This window comes from Salvelinus namaycush, chromosome 1, assembly GCF_016432855.1.
Source record: "Salvelinus namaycush isolate Seneca chromosome 1, SaNama_1.0, whole genome shotgun sequence".
Lineage (NCBI taxonomy): Eukaryota > Metazoa > Chordata > Actinopteri > Salmoniformes > Salmonidae > Salvelinus > Salvelinus namaycush.
The window spans coordinates 36271939-36286802 of NC_052307.1; the positions used below are offsets into that span (position 1 = coordinate 36271939).

Consider the following 14864-nt stretch of genomic DNA (forward strand, 5'->3'; position numbering starts at 1 on the left):
GCTGCATTAGCATAGTGCCATGGCCACAGGGGTCTGCTGACGGAAGTCCAGGAGGGGAGGCTGTTTTCTCTGTTCCCATGGTGGAAAAAAGGCTAGAACTGTCTGGTGTATTTAAATGATCATCTAATAATAACCTTTGCAGCATATCAAATTACGGTTGCAAGTAGTTGATATATTAGACTACTGTCTATAGATATTTGAGAAATACAAGTTTGGTTCCTTTCCACTTATTTCGCCAAAGCCACAGATTTGCTAAATAATGCCTCACACAAAGACTAGTTTGCTCTCTCAGAGAGGGTTGGTTCCCTAAGTGTTCCATGTGGAGAGAAGCCAGCCAGCCTCCAAAGTGAGAAAGCCAACCATCCGCCCAGAACTAAAACCCTAGCAGCAACTCAAAGCAATTTTCTGGCTATTTTGTTGATTTAATCCCTGGTTTGCGATGCTCAGGCACAGCGGAGCGTGTGTGTGTGTGTGTGTGTGTGTGTGTGTGTGTGTGTGTGTGTGTGTGTGTGTGTGTGTGTGTGTGTGTGTGTGTGTGTGTGTGTGTGTGTGTGTGTGTGTGCGTGTGTCTGCGTGTGTCTGCGTGTGTGTGTGTGTGCCTGCGTGTATGCATGTATGCCTGTGAGGTGGGGGGTAGCTTTTTCGTGCCCCCGAGGGCCCAGATCTCAGCGCTCCCATCAGCAGGCTACATTACTGCTCTTACTGTGCGTCCATCACGGAGGCACTCATCCCTGTCTGTCTAATCAGGGGCTGGCTGCTGAAGCTGAGATCAGCCGTGGGATCCCATTCGCTCTATCCCTGGGACTGGAGCTCATCTGTCAGACAGCCTAATCACACGTCAGCGCAGGTTCAGGAGACTGAGCAGAGAGCAGCAGAGCAGCGGCTCCTCACATCACAGGAGCTACTGCTCATGACCTCCCTGTGCCAGTGGCTGTCCTGGCTGTCAGGCTCCCGCTCTCTGTGTGTAGAGAAGATTTATGATTCGCTGCACACCGTTAGTATATTCTGTGTCACTCTGACCCTGTCTGCGGCAAGGCGGTAACCCCCTTTTCATCACCCCACGATAATGGAACTCCCGCCATTATATATCCATGGCTGAGTCCCAAAGGGCACCCTATTCTGTATACAGTGCACTACTTTTGACCAGGTCAGAAGAAGTGCACTACATAGGGAATAGGGTGCCCTTTGGGACGTACCCGTACGGAACATGTCTAGGGGCTCATGTCTAGTTAATGTTGAATTGGTGTTGAGTCGCAACAATGGTCTCTTTTTGGAACATATGGAGAACATTTTCTTTTGACTTGCTGAAAGCAATCCTACTTTTAGAGCAACCTGTGTATCTGTTCTTACTGAAGGTGAGAAACACCAAATAGATGGTGTCAGCATTTTGACAAAGTGCAGAAAAGTTACTGTGTAATTAGCTAGGGGGGGAACACCTCTTTTTTGAAGGCAGGAAATCGTTAAATGTGTATTTACCCTCCCCTTTATACTGACCAATAATGAGAAGGTAAAAAAACGTGTTACTTAATAGTTACTTAATTCCTGATTGTTCAGCATTGTCTTTACATACCCCATCCATATGTCAAGACTTGTTCTTGTGTCGATAAAGAACATGTAATGTATGCGCCACGTTCAAGCTCTGTTGCCCACAGAGGGGCATATTTTCACTAACATGCATTTTTTATGTAACAACAAGATCAAAGGACAGACCACAAGGTTTTACTGCCAGTCTCCAAACCATAACTCAATCTCAGCACATTTCCCAGCAGACCGTTACTCTTAAAAGAAGCAACATGTCTCGGGAGCCTAGAGAAACAGCCCAGTAACTTTTGGTGTGGAAAGAATCATGTTACCAAATTGAACTGAATGTTCGTCTGGAGACCATCCCAAATGGCACCCTATTCCCTTTACACTGCACTACTTTCAACCACTACTTTTGACCAGAGCCCAGGGCTAGTCAGTGCACTAAAAGTAGTGCCACTATAAAGGGAATAGGGTGCCATTTGGAATGCAACCCTGAACACCCGGCCAACCCCGCGCGGTGCGCTGCAGGGCTAGCCGGAACCCTGCAGATGGTCTCCCCCTCACCGGTTTTAATCTGTCAGCTTGGGTTGTGGTCTGGGGCGTCGGGAAGGGGAGGGAGAAGGTTAGTTCCATTTTCCCCACTCCCCACATGCAGGTGTTGCCTGCTGTTCATGGCAGCCTGTCATGAGAAACCCGGACAGAGAATAAAATCCCGCAGCACTCAAGGTCACAACTCGCCACCCCTGCAGTAATTGCCCCTGCAGTGTTGGTCCTCAGAGAAAATGTCTGTCTCCTCCACTGTGAGCAGGGGGGTTGAGATGGGGTGCAGGCAGGCAAGGAGATAACTAGGCAGAAAGGCAGGACAGGCAGACAAACAGACAGGCAGCAACAGGATCATGTATTGGAGGAGGTATTTTGTTAAATGAGACTGTGGAATGTTAATTGTTTTTGGTAGGATACTTTGACATTTCACTGTAGCCACATGGTCTGAAGTGAATCAGGCTGTTGTGTGTTGGTCACTGTCGGATCCATACTGGCTAGTAAGGGCAAACTAGAAATGTCAAGATGAACAATGAGTTTCATAACTTGAGAATTGAGAGTGGGTTGAGATTGTGCATTCAATATTTTATTAATAGATAAAGTAGCTACTGTTCTACAATCTCTCTCCTATTATTTTCTCTACTCTCTCTTACATACAGTTTATCTGAACCTTCTGCTTCGATTCACACGAGGCTTTCTTTTTTCCTTTGATTCTAGGATACAAGGGCATCTTCGCCATCTCACAGATAGAACGACTCCATTCTCCTGACAGATCACGAGCTCTCCCAGCAGGATTTGACAGGACCTGGTCACCATGGTGATGAAAGGCCTGCTCCTAGGCTGTGTGACCGTGACCGTGTTGCTCCAGCTCTCCAGCGCCGGCCTGGTCAAGAAGATCATCCGCCACCGCAGAGAGACCCTGAGAGACCCCTCTGAGAACATGACCCTGCCCCACCCTGACCAGCCAGTGATCTTCAACCACATCTACAACATCAATGTCCCCTCCAGCTCCCTGTGTTCCGTAGATGTGGAGAGCCCCGGAGGAACCGAGATCAAGCCCAAAGGAAGTCCAGTCCAGTCGGACATGCAGACCACAGAGCACCTGGAGCACACGGTGGACGGGGAGAACCAGATCGTGTTCACCCACCGCATCAACATTCCCAAGCAGGCGTGCGGCTGTGACAACCACATGCACGACATGAAGGACATCCTGAGCAGGTTGGAGATGCTGGAGTCTGAGCTGTCCAGCCTCAGAGAACAGTGTGGCAGTGGAACCAGCTGCTGTGGAGCTCAGATTACAGGTACAGTATAGTACAGTCGGTCTACAGACACTCTAGGCCAGTGTTTCCCAATCTTGGTCCTGACACACCTGATTCAACGAAAGGCTTTGATAATGAGTTGATTAATTGAATAATGTATGTTAGTGCTATGACAAAAACAAAAGGACCAGGATTTGGATTTGGAAACACTGCTCTCGGGGCAGTTAGTTGTAGTTTCGACATAGATAACATTTTTAGATTGGTCTTAATTCTTCTAAAGATCAATAACCCCTATTCAGACTTGGCTTTTGTCTTTGTGCATAGTATTTGTGATAGAACTTTTACTATTATAAATCACCTAAACTGAATTTTGTGTTGCTCCCTCCATGTTTCCTCAGGTGAGGTGGCCACCAAGCCTTACTGTAACGGCCGTGGTAACTTCAGCACTGAGACCTGCAGCTGTGTGTGTGAGCCCGGCTGGAAGGGACCCAACTGCACCGAGCCTGAGTGCCCCAACTTCTGCCAGGACCAGGGGCGCTGCATCGACGGCAAGTGTGTCTGCTTCGAGGGCTTCGATGGAGATGACTGCAGTATGGAGCTGTGTCAGGTGGACTGTGGGGACAACGGGGAGTGCATCGACGCCATGTGTATCTGTGAGGAAGGCTTCACAGGGAACGACTGCTCCCAGACCAACTGCCTGAACAACTGCCTGGGGCGTGGCCGCTGCGTGGACGATGAGTGTGTGTGTGACGAGCCGTGGACGGGCTACGACTGCTCCGAGCTCATCTGTCCCAACGACTGCTACGACCGCGGCCGCTGCGTCAACGGAACCTGCTTCTGCGAGGAGGGCTTTACCGGAGTGGACTGTGGGGAGCCTATCTGCCCCAGCAACTGTAACAACCGCGGGGTGTGCGTCAACGGCCAGTGTGTGTGTCACTCCGGCTACAGCGGGGAAGACTGCTCCAAGCTCACCTGCCCCAACGATTGTACTGAGAGAGGCCACTGTTTCAACGGGAGGTGCATCTGCGACCCAGGCTTCGAGGGAGTGGACTGTTCCATTTTGTCCTGCCCAGACAACTGCAGCAACAGAGGCCAGTGTGTCAATGGAGAGTGTGTCTGCAATGCAGGATTCGAGGGCGAGGACTGTTCTGAAATCTCCTGCCCTATGAAGTGTCTGAACCAAGGGAGCTGTGTGAACGGAGAGTGTGTGTGCAGTAAAGGCTTCGCGGGGGATGACTGCAGCATCAAGACCTGCCCCAAAGACTGCCTGGGACACGGCGAGTGTGTTGACGGCAAGTGTGTGTGCTTTGTGGGCTTCACAGGCAAAGAATGCAGCGAGCTGACTTGTCCCAACAACTGTCTGAACCGTGGCCACTGTGTCAATGGCCAGTGTGTGTGCAACCAGGGCTTTGCTGGGGAGGACTGCAATGAGAAGACGTGTCCCAATAACTGCCTGGAGAGGGGTTACTGCGTGGACGGGAAGTGTGTGTGCTTCGAGGGATTCCAGGGCCTGGACTGTTCTCTGCTGACCTGTCCAGGAGACTGCGAGGACCAGGGGAAATGTATGAACGGAGTGTGTCTGTGTAACGAAGGCTTCATCGGAGAAGACTGCTCTGAGGGTAAGAAACACAGTCTGCGTCCCAAATGGCACCCTATTCCCTTTATAGTACACTATGTTCAGGGGTGTAAAATACTTAAGCAAAAATACTTTAAAGTACTACTTAAGTAGTTTTTTGGGGATATCTGTACTTTACTTTACTATTTATATTTTTGAGAACTTTTTATTTTACTCCACTACATTACTCCATACATTTTCCCTGACACCCAAAAGTACTCGTTACATTTTGAATGCTTAACAGGAGAATGGTCAAATTCACACACTTATCAAGAGAACATCCATGGTCATCCCTACTGCCTCTGATTTGGCAGACACACTAAACACAAATGCTTAATTTGTAAATTATGTCTGAGTGTTGGAGTGTGCCCAACTATCTGTAAATTTAAAAAAAACAAGAAAATTGTGTCGTCTGGTTTGCCATACATAAGGAATATGAAATTATTTATACTTTTACTTTTACTTTTGATACTTAAGTATATTTTTCAAATTACATTTACTTTTGTTACTTAAGTATATTTAAAATCAAATACTTTTAGACTTTTACTCAAGTAGTATTTTACTTTCACTCTTATTTGAGTCATTTTCTGTTAAGGTATACTTTTACTCAAGTATGACAATTGGATACTTTTTCCACCACTGACTATATTTGACTAGGGCCAATACGCTCTGGTAAATAGTAGTGCACTATATAGGAGAAAGAGATTTCCTTTGGTTGATGAGAGTATTGTTTGATGTGATGTCATTTGTTTATGTTGGCTGATATTTTGAAGGAACATTTCCACATGATGACATTCATTGAAGTGCTAATGTGTCTGGCCTCACAACATTGTTTATATTGATTTAAATTAATAATATTGCAGTTTAATGTGGTTGTCGAATGATGACATATGGGTTGAAGTTTTCCAAGGCTGTCGGCTTCATCATGGAGAATTGATGATTTGGTTGAAGTTAGGTCATTAGTAGCCGCAAAATAACTCAGATCAGAGAAAAATGTCAAATTATACTGTTGAAGCCCACCCTCTATTGAACTGTAGTTGTGTTGCTGTAATTTTCATACAAAAAAATATTCACTATCTTGACATTTTAATTTCCCTGCTTCCATGATATAAACAAGCTTCCATGATATAAACAACAAAAAAACAATTATCACTTCTAAAAATATGAATATGTCCCCTAACATGTTGTTGTTTTGTGTCTCTCCAGTGTCTCCACCCAAGGACCTGACAGTGCTAGAGGTCACCCCGGAGACAGTGGACCTCTCCTGGGTTAACGAGATGCAGGTGTCAGAGTACCTGGTCACCTATGTGCCAACCGCCCTTGGAGGCCTGGAGCTGGACATGCGTGTGCCTGGGGACAAGAAGACTGCCACCATCAGTGAGCTGGAGCCTGGTGTGGAGTACCTGATCAGTGTCTTCGCTGTCCTCAACAACAAGAGGAGTGTCCCTGTCAGTGCCAGGGTGGCAACACGTAAGTCAGGAGTAGCGTAACTTTGACCCAAGATGCTGACCTTGGGTCAGTTTAGCATTTTCCCCACTAATGGTTAAGGTTAGGATTTGGGGAGGGGATCCTAGATCTGTACCTAGGGTAAAATTCACCCCAGGGCCATAAGACACCTCTACGGTGCCCACATTTGGACATTCTTTGTCTCAGCAGGCACTCATGATAAGGCTGACTAAAGTCTGACTGAGACTGTCCTAATATGGACACCGTACAACCTTAACCTTTGATGCCTGACTGCTATGGGGTAATGCAAAAATGCCATTCATTAAGGGCAGTCAATAAAAATCCAATGTAACTTTTAATATCAACAAATTGATTACAGGGCTAATGCGAAAATCTGTTGCCAATGTAATTTCATTAAATCACTAATTTGTACCTGGGATGGTGCAGTTTTTCAATGTTGCCCTTAATCTACCCGTCATTGGAACCAGCTGGCCGTGAGTCCATGTCTGCGTCTCAATGGCGCCCTATTCCTTATAGTGGACTACCTTGACCAGCGCCCATAGGGCTGGCTCTGGTCTAATCAGTGTACTGTAATAGGGAATAGGGTGCCATTTGAGATGTAGCCATGTGCTGGGTGTCCTGAGGGTTAAGTAAACAGAACATCAAATATGGTCTTATTTGTCCGTCTCATCCCCTTAGATCTCCCTGAGCCTGAGGGACTCAAGTTCACATCAGTGAGGGAGACTGCAGTAGAGGTTCAGTGGGACCCGTTGGACATCCCCTTTGATGGCTGGAACCTCATCTTCAGAAACACTGTGAGTTAGCAACAGTGGATCCCTCATCTTCAGAAACACTGTGACTTAGCAACAGTGGATCCCTCATCTTCAGAAACACTGTGACTTAGCAACAGTGGATCCCTCATCTTCAGAAACACTGTGACTTAGCTACAGTAGATGCCTCATCTTCAGAAACACTATGAGTTTGCAACAGTGGATCCCTCATCTTCAGAAACACTGTGAGTTAGCAACAGTAGATGCCTCATCTTCAGAAACACTATGAGTTAGCAACAGTAGATGCCTCATCTTCAGAAACACTATGAGTTAGCAACAGTGGATCCCTCATCTTCAGAAACACTGTGACTTAGCAACAGTGGATCCCTCATCTTCAGAAACACTGTGACTTAGCAACAGTGGATCCCTCATCTTCAGAAACACTGTGACTTAGCTACAGTAGATGCCTCATCTTCAGAAACACTATGAGTTTGCAACAGTGGATCCCTCATCTTCAGAAACACTGTGAGTTAGCAACAGTGGCTCCCTCATCTTCAGAAACACTGTGAGTTAGCAACAGTAGATGCCTCATCTTCAGAAACACTATGAGTTAGCAACAGTGGATCCCTCATCTTCAGAAACACTGTGAGTTAGCAACAGTAGACCATTCATCTTCAGAAACAGTGTGAGTGGGCAGCACGCCCCTCTCCTGTCTCCCATGGTGCATTGCATGTTGTTAATGGAGCTCTCTCTACCTATTCCACAAGGAGGAGGTTGAGATCTTCAGAAGCCCACAGCCTATCATTATCCCTGTTTCCCTGTGGAAGAAACCATATACGCCCCATAACAGGACAGACACCCACTCCAAGCTTCAGTAATTGCCCTAGCTATGTGTCTGCGTCCCAAATGGCACATAATTCTCTATATAGTGCACTACTGTTGACCAGAGCCCTATAGGTCTATGGGTCCTGGTCAAAAGTAGTGCACTATATAGGGAATAGGGTGTAGGGTGCCATTTGGGAGGGAGATTATGTGAAACAGGGTTAGTATTTCATGGAAAATAGTTTAGCCGAGACAGTATCCAAAGACTGTTTTCTTAAAGTCTCTAAGTTCAAATGTGACTAAATGTTCTGCGAGGCTTCTATTGACAGCTCTAATGGCCATGTACTGCAGCCATGAGGCACAGAATGATTATTGTTTCTTAAAGCTTTTTTTCTTTTCAAGAGCCTTTGAGAAATAGTCCTAGGACATGAAAGCCACAGTTCATTACATTCAGCTCCACACACTCTACTATAGTTCCACCATCACAGACAGGACCCCTGAGTATGATGTGGCTGACCTATTCCCACACCAAGTGTTTTTGTCCCAAATGGCTCCCTACTCCCTATATAGTGCACTACTTTTGACCTGAGCCCAATTGGCCCTGGTCAGAAGTAGTGCCCTGTAAAGTGAATAGGGTGCTATTTTGGGAAGCTGCCTAAGTCTAAGCTTGCCTTTGAGGTGGGTAATGATAGATACACTAGATAGATAGGTACTTTATTAATCCCCAAGGGGAACTGTGCCATTATGAAACATGCCATATCATTTTAATGATTGGAGTTGTTTGGTGTCGGCAGAAAGAGGAGAACGGGGAAATTCTGAACTCCCTGGGCAGCCCTGACACCATGTTTGAGCAGTCTGGGCTGGGACCTGGTCAGGAGTACGAGGTCAAACTGGAGGTGGTGAAGAACAACTCCAGCGGACCCCCAGCACGCAAGAACGTTTTCACAAGTGAGTGTACATCCATTTGTTTACAGGACAACATTTTACTCCTCCAGGCAAATAACCCCCCCCCCCCCCCCCAAGTATATGCACTTGGTGGCACTGTGATACCCAAGGTTTACAGAATCATATATACAGTAGGCCTTTGATTTAATGCCTCAAGGCTTGAATGTCTTATCTCTGAAGAAGCTTTGAATTAAATGTTCAGAATTCATTCAGAATTAGATTTTTTTTCATACCTGCCAATGCGGGCTACACACAATTACAGGTAAATAACTAATTCAAATATGGAGAGCTTCACACAGGGACCTGCCAGCATCAAGTCTACTGTAATGCTTGTATTCATGACATATTTGCATGGGAATAAGCCATAAACCCCTCTTACGCCATTCTGACCTGCATACATTTTTAAATATGATTTACATCAATACAGACAGACTCAGAAGCGGCTTTCAGCTGTCAAAGTTACACACAGAAACACATTGTCACCTTGATCCAATAGATTTCTTGAATATCCCCTCTGCTGCAGCTCTGAGATTGTGTCCTAAATGCCACCTTATTTCCTATGTAGTGCGCTACTTTTGACCAGGGTCCTATGGGACTAGTAGTGCACTATGTAGGCGACAGGGTACAATTTAGGATGCAGTCGGACAGTCGGTAGAAGGCATCCTGAAGTTCCAACATTGAGTGATTAGCTCATTACTTTTCATATCATCGTCTTGATTTACTAGAGGCAGTAAAAAGCCATCACTACCCCCTTGGAAGGTTTAACAGTTATGAGGAAATAATACTTCCATCAGGGTGCTGCTATCAAGGCTAATGGCTTGTATCAGTGAGAAGTACTTTGGGTTTGTGATCAATATAACTACAGGTTTTGGGGTTGAAACTATACTCCAACTGCCAGCTTGGTTCCCACCAACCCTCTCACCAGCCAAGCTATTTTTAGGTGGCTCGAGGGGAGGTTAAAATACACTGCACCACCAACACATTCAAGACTGGTAGTCATCGAGAATGGTGTTTTGTTATATATATTTTTTTTTAAAGCTTTGTGGAACATTCCAGCACTGAAATGGGATCTGAACAGAGTGTGAGCTTTTGACCCTGCCCCAGAGAGTTCTGTTACAACCAATCAGAATAAGGCCATTTCAATATGCTGAAGAAAATGTTCTTCACAAGGTTCTCTACTAACCTTTATGGCCTCACCTCCATCCCAAAGCAAGGTCAGACTCTCTCTGCTTATTTATGGTTTGATAACTACCCCCGGTTTGCCAGAGTAAACGGAGCAAGGCAAGGAGAAGCCATTAGCCACCTGACATTCTCCTCTTATAGACCTCCTCTGTAGGATCGGAGGGTACTTTGTAAGTTAACGCATTGACTGTCACTATAGGACTAGCATTTACAACGTGTGTGAAGTCTATGGAGCTGTTGAACAATGGAACCTGAGCACCATACTGGGTGGTGTTAAGCACACACACACACACACACACACACACACACACACACACACACACACACACACACACACACACACACACACACACACACACACACACACACACACACACACACACACAGCAGCACTGGGATGGGGTCCCCTATATCTCCATGTCACTCAAGGCTTCTTTATGTCTGCCATTAACACACATTGACATACTGTAGTGGGATTTGCATTCTGGGGGTCTAATTGCATGGAGTGATCCCGTCCCCCCCTCACTCTCCCCTTCCCCTCCCCCCATGGTATGTATGTGTGTGGGATGGAGGCACCACTTTGGAGACAATCACAACCGCTCATATGCACGCACACACATGCACACACGCACACACACACACGCGCACAAGCACACAGCCAGTCTCATTGGGGGTTAAATCTGTGTTAAGCTCCAATGCAGGTTCCATGTCTTATCTCCCTTTTGCAGAAGGTTTGACTTTCCTGAAGTTGCTGAAAGTGACAAATCAATTCCATCACACTGTAGGGAAAGTGCCTTTCATGCTCCAGGTTTTGATGTGTACTTACATGAACAACCGCATGCATGGATGCATACTAGAAAATGCAGTGTTTTCAAACTGTTATTGGTAGTACATGCTCTCACTATTCATATTCAACCCTGTAGCAAAGGTTCTGATGAGAGCTCACACTCTCTAACCTGGATTCCAAGTCTCTCTGCCCGATCCTTGTTGTCTTACCTGGGCACCTGCACCCAGTACCACTTCCTCCCTTGCCCAGTGCATTCCTAAATAGGCAACCTGCCTTAATTTAACAACCAAACCCCCTTCTTTGGCCTACGAACCTTATGAATGCTTACTAAATGCTTATTAAATGGGATTCGACCCAAATAGCACCATATTCCCTATATAGTGGACTACTTTTGAGCCGGTACCATAGGGCTCTAGTCAGAAGTAGTGCTCTATATAGGGAATAGCACCCTGTGTTCACCCCACCCCCTTTTCTGGCCTCCTCTCTCTGCAGAGATCGATTCGCCCAGAGAGGTGGATGTGCGTGACGTAACGGACACCACAGCGCTGGTGACCTGGTTTCTGCCGGTGGCCATAGTGGACGGGGTGAGCGTGACCTACGGGCCCAACGACAACCCCTCAGACAGGAACACAGTGGAGCTGTCCTCCAGCGACACACAGTACCACCTGGGCAGCCTGAACCCTGACACAGAGTATGAGGTGTCTCTCATGGCCAAGAGGGGAGAGATGACTAGTGTGCCTGTGTCTGAGAACTTCCTAACAGGTAAGACACAAGTAATGTCCCAATTGGCACCCTATTCCCTTTATAGTGCACTACTTTTTTTTATCATGGCCCATTACTGCTCTGGTCAAAAGTATTGCACTATATGGCAGGGTTGGGGTCAATTCCAATTTAATTTGAAATTCCAATTAAATTCTTGATTTCACTCATGAAGTGGAGAATGTACATTGAATTCAATTCGAATTTCAACAATCGTCAATTTACGCAATTGGAATTGAATTGTGATTAGACTGTTTGAATTAGAATTGTAAAAACATTTAATCTTTGTAATTGAATTGAATTGAATTCAATATTTGTATATGTCCCAGTTAATATAATTAATGCAGTATCAAAAGTTGACTACATGATTTGTTTAAGTAATTTCAACTTGTATTTCTATATTTCCAGTACAGCTAGGCTGTCTGAACAGATCAGCCTGAAAGCCTGAGGGAATTTAATTTGAATTTGAATATGTAGAAGTTCTGGGGATAATATTGAATAGGTGAATGAATTATTGGAATTACCTAACATTGGAATTGAGAGGAATTGAATGATCTAAGAATTCAAATAATTGAATTAAATGGAATTTACAGGGATGGAATAGAATTAGAATTGAATTTGTGGAATTGACCCCAATCATGCTATATAGGGAATAGAGTTCCATTTGGGATGCAGCCAAGGAACCTGGAACAAGCCTTTCAAACAGCACTAGGGTTGCAAAATTCGGTTAAAAAAAAGTGGTGGTCTGTTCTCAACTGGGTGTCTGGACCACACATGGTACTGTATTTACATAAGGATCATACCATTCCCACTCCGACTGATCTGTGACTGGATGTGTTCCAGACCTGGATGCCCCGCGGGATCTGCAGGCGGTAGAGCTGACTGACGAGAGCATCACTCTGGAGTGGAAGAACAGCCAGGCTAAAGTAGACAACTACCGCATCAAATACGGCCCCCTCTCTGGAGGAGACCACGGGGAGCTGCTGTTCCCTACCGGACCCCTGGACACCACCCAGGCCAAGATCAGTGGTAAGTGATCTCATTTGAATATCTGTAAAACCCTGGCGAAGGCAAAGGGCTCAAATGCGTTAGTTATATCAATAAAGATATTTTTATTATTTTATCTACTTCAACTACCCTTCAAGAGTTTCTCTTCCAAACAACTTCCTAGTCACTTCAGTTAGCTCCTCAATTCAATCAGCTTTGTTGGGGAGCGAGGTAGTGGTGGTGTTCCGTTCCCTTTGGTAAGACAGAACCCATCCCACTAGTCCAGAGTTACAGGATGCTGTGGTGGTGGTGATGTTGAGTAATGTCTGGTGGTGCTAGTCTCGTTTCCCACTCTACAGGAAGTGAGGAAGTGAACTGTGCTTCTGGTACAGTTTCAGTTTTTAGATACTTTTGTTTTCTTTGAGTTTACATTAACTCATTAACTCTTTGTAACGCTCGTCGTATGAAGTAGAGGGAGACCAAGGTGCAGCGAGGTAAGCGTTCATGATTTTTAATCAAACTGAACACTGAAACAAAAAAACAAAGTAGAACAAAACGAAACAGTTCTGTCAGGTGCAGACACAAAACAGAAAACAACTACCCACAAAACACAGGTGGGAAAAAGGCTGCCTAACTATGATTCCCAATCAGAGACAACGATAGACAGCTGTCCCTGATTGAGAACCATACCCGGCCAAAACATAGAAACACAAAACATAGAATGCCCACCCCACATCACACCCTGACCTAACCAAATAGAGAAATAAAACGGCTCTCTAAGGTCAGGGCGTGACACTCTTTTTAAAAAAGGATTGAAAAAGTATTTCTTTTAATGTGATAACAGCTTTAAAACAACCATGCTATCTTTGTGTAAATTAATAGATATTGTTTGTCAATGTAAACGGCGGCGGCGCTCTGCCAACTATTCAGCCGCCAAGCATTTGTGGTCCTCTTTCAAAAATGTTCTGCATTATATTCAATGCACTTACAGTATTTCCAAATGGCCTGCTTTGTTTTTGTGTCGTGAAACGTTTGCCCGGGCACAAAAGCCCCCCAATTTATTAGAAAACAGCCAAAAGGAGAATGCAATTCGGGCTTTAAATGAAATAACACTGCTGCTTGTTTCAATGTGAGCTCCATCCTGGTCAAACAAGAAAAGCAGGGAGGGCTTTTTTTCATCCGCATGCGTCGGCACCCAGAATGCACCATGCTTTGAGGTGGGCGGACGGACGTGTTTTTCAAGATTCCAAACCAGTAATAGTGTCCTTGGGAGGCCCATCCCCTGTATATAAGGCAGTGTGTGCATCCCAAATGGCATTCCATTATCTACATAGTGTTTTACTCCCTACATAGTGCACTACTCAAAAAAAGTGCACTCTGTAGGGAATAGGGTGCCATTTGGGACACACCCAGTGTTTCTATTTCGCTGACTGACGTCCCCCTCCGCTCCTCTCTGATCCTCACACACCTCAGCACTTTTTTCACACAGTTATTATCTGTAATTGCCTTCACGCTTGTGATTTTATTGATAATGAGTTTCCTCTGCATTAGGTGTAATTTCATGCTGCAAGACTCCTAGTGCTTGGCTGCCTAGTGACCTCTGTGGGAGTTAATAAAGGAAATAAGGGCAGTTGGACTGAGGGCTGTTAATTGCACCGCACACAGCGATCTCAAAAGCCTCTTATATCACAGCAAATGTTGTTTCTGGCCCATACAGAGCCTCTTCTAGAGCCATCAGGGCAAATAGAGGTTCCAAATACAGGTTCCAGGATGAAGAGGCTGAAACCCAATTATGCTTGAATCTTTTTTTAGGCAATTAAGACCTTGAAGAGCTTGAGTCTTTTTCATTGTTGTCGAAGCTATTAGCTGCAAACAGCTGAGTGTTTTTCTATTACACTATTTTCATAGATCAAAACCTGATCATTGGTCAATACAACAAAAATATGTTCCTCATACTCTGTTTGCATACATCCGGTACAACACGTGTTATTTGTCTGTGTGTTGTGTAGGCCTGAGACCTGGGACAGAGTATGGGATGGGAGTGACTGCCGTGAAGAGTGAGCGTGAGAGCCTTCCTACCACCACCAATGCCGTTACTGGTGAGATCTATTCACTTTTACTGTATTGTAAATGAATACATTGTGTTGTTTACTGTCATGGATAGTAGTAGGAATCTACTAATTATAATTCCCATTCAACTATTTACCTCCTACAATCCACAAATAGTT

At 45.3% G+C, this 14864-nt stretch overlaps 1 protein-coding gene across 1 annotated transcript in view; it reads left to right on the plus strand.

The window, feature by feature from the left end:
• The first annotated feature begins 2878 nt into the window (after nucleotides 1-2878).
• The window catches only part of LOC120055084 (tenascin-like), a 42425-nt gene continuing 30439 nt past the window's right edge, over nucleotides 2879-14864 (plus strand). The window contains exons 1-8 of the mRNA XM_039002975.1: nucleotides 2879-3365; nucleotides 3722-4942; nucleotides 6145-6408; nucleotides 7084-7199; nucleotides 8771-8924; nucleotides 11383-11652; nucleotides 12493-12678; nucleotides 14646-14735. Coding sequence (XP_038858903.1) covers nucleotides 2879-3365; nucleotides 3722-4942; nucleotides 6145-6408; nucleotides 7084-7199; nucleotides 8771-8924; nucleotides 11383-11652; nucleotides 12493-12678; nucleotides 14646-14735 — 2788 coding nt within the window. The remainder of the gene's footprint in view (nucleotides 3366-3721; nucleotides 4943-6144; nucleotides 6409-7083; nucleotides 7200-8770; nucleotides 8925-11382; nucleotides 11653-12492; nucleotides 12679-14645; nucleotides 14736-14864) is intronic.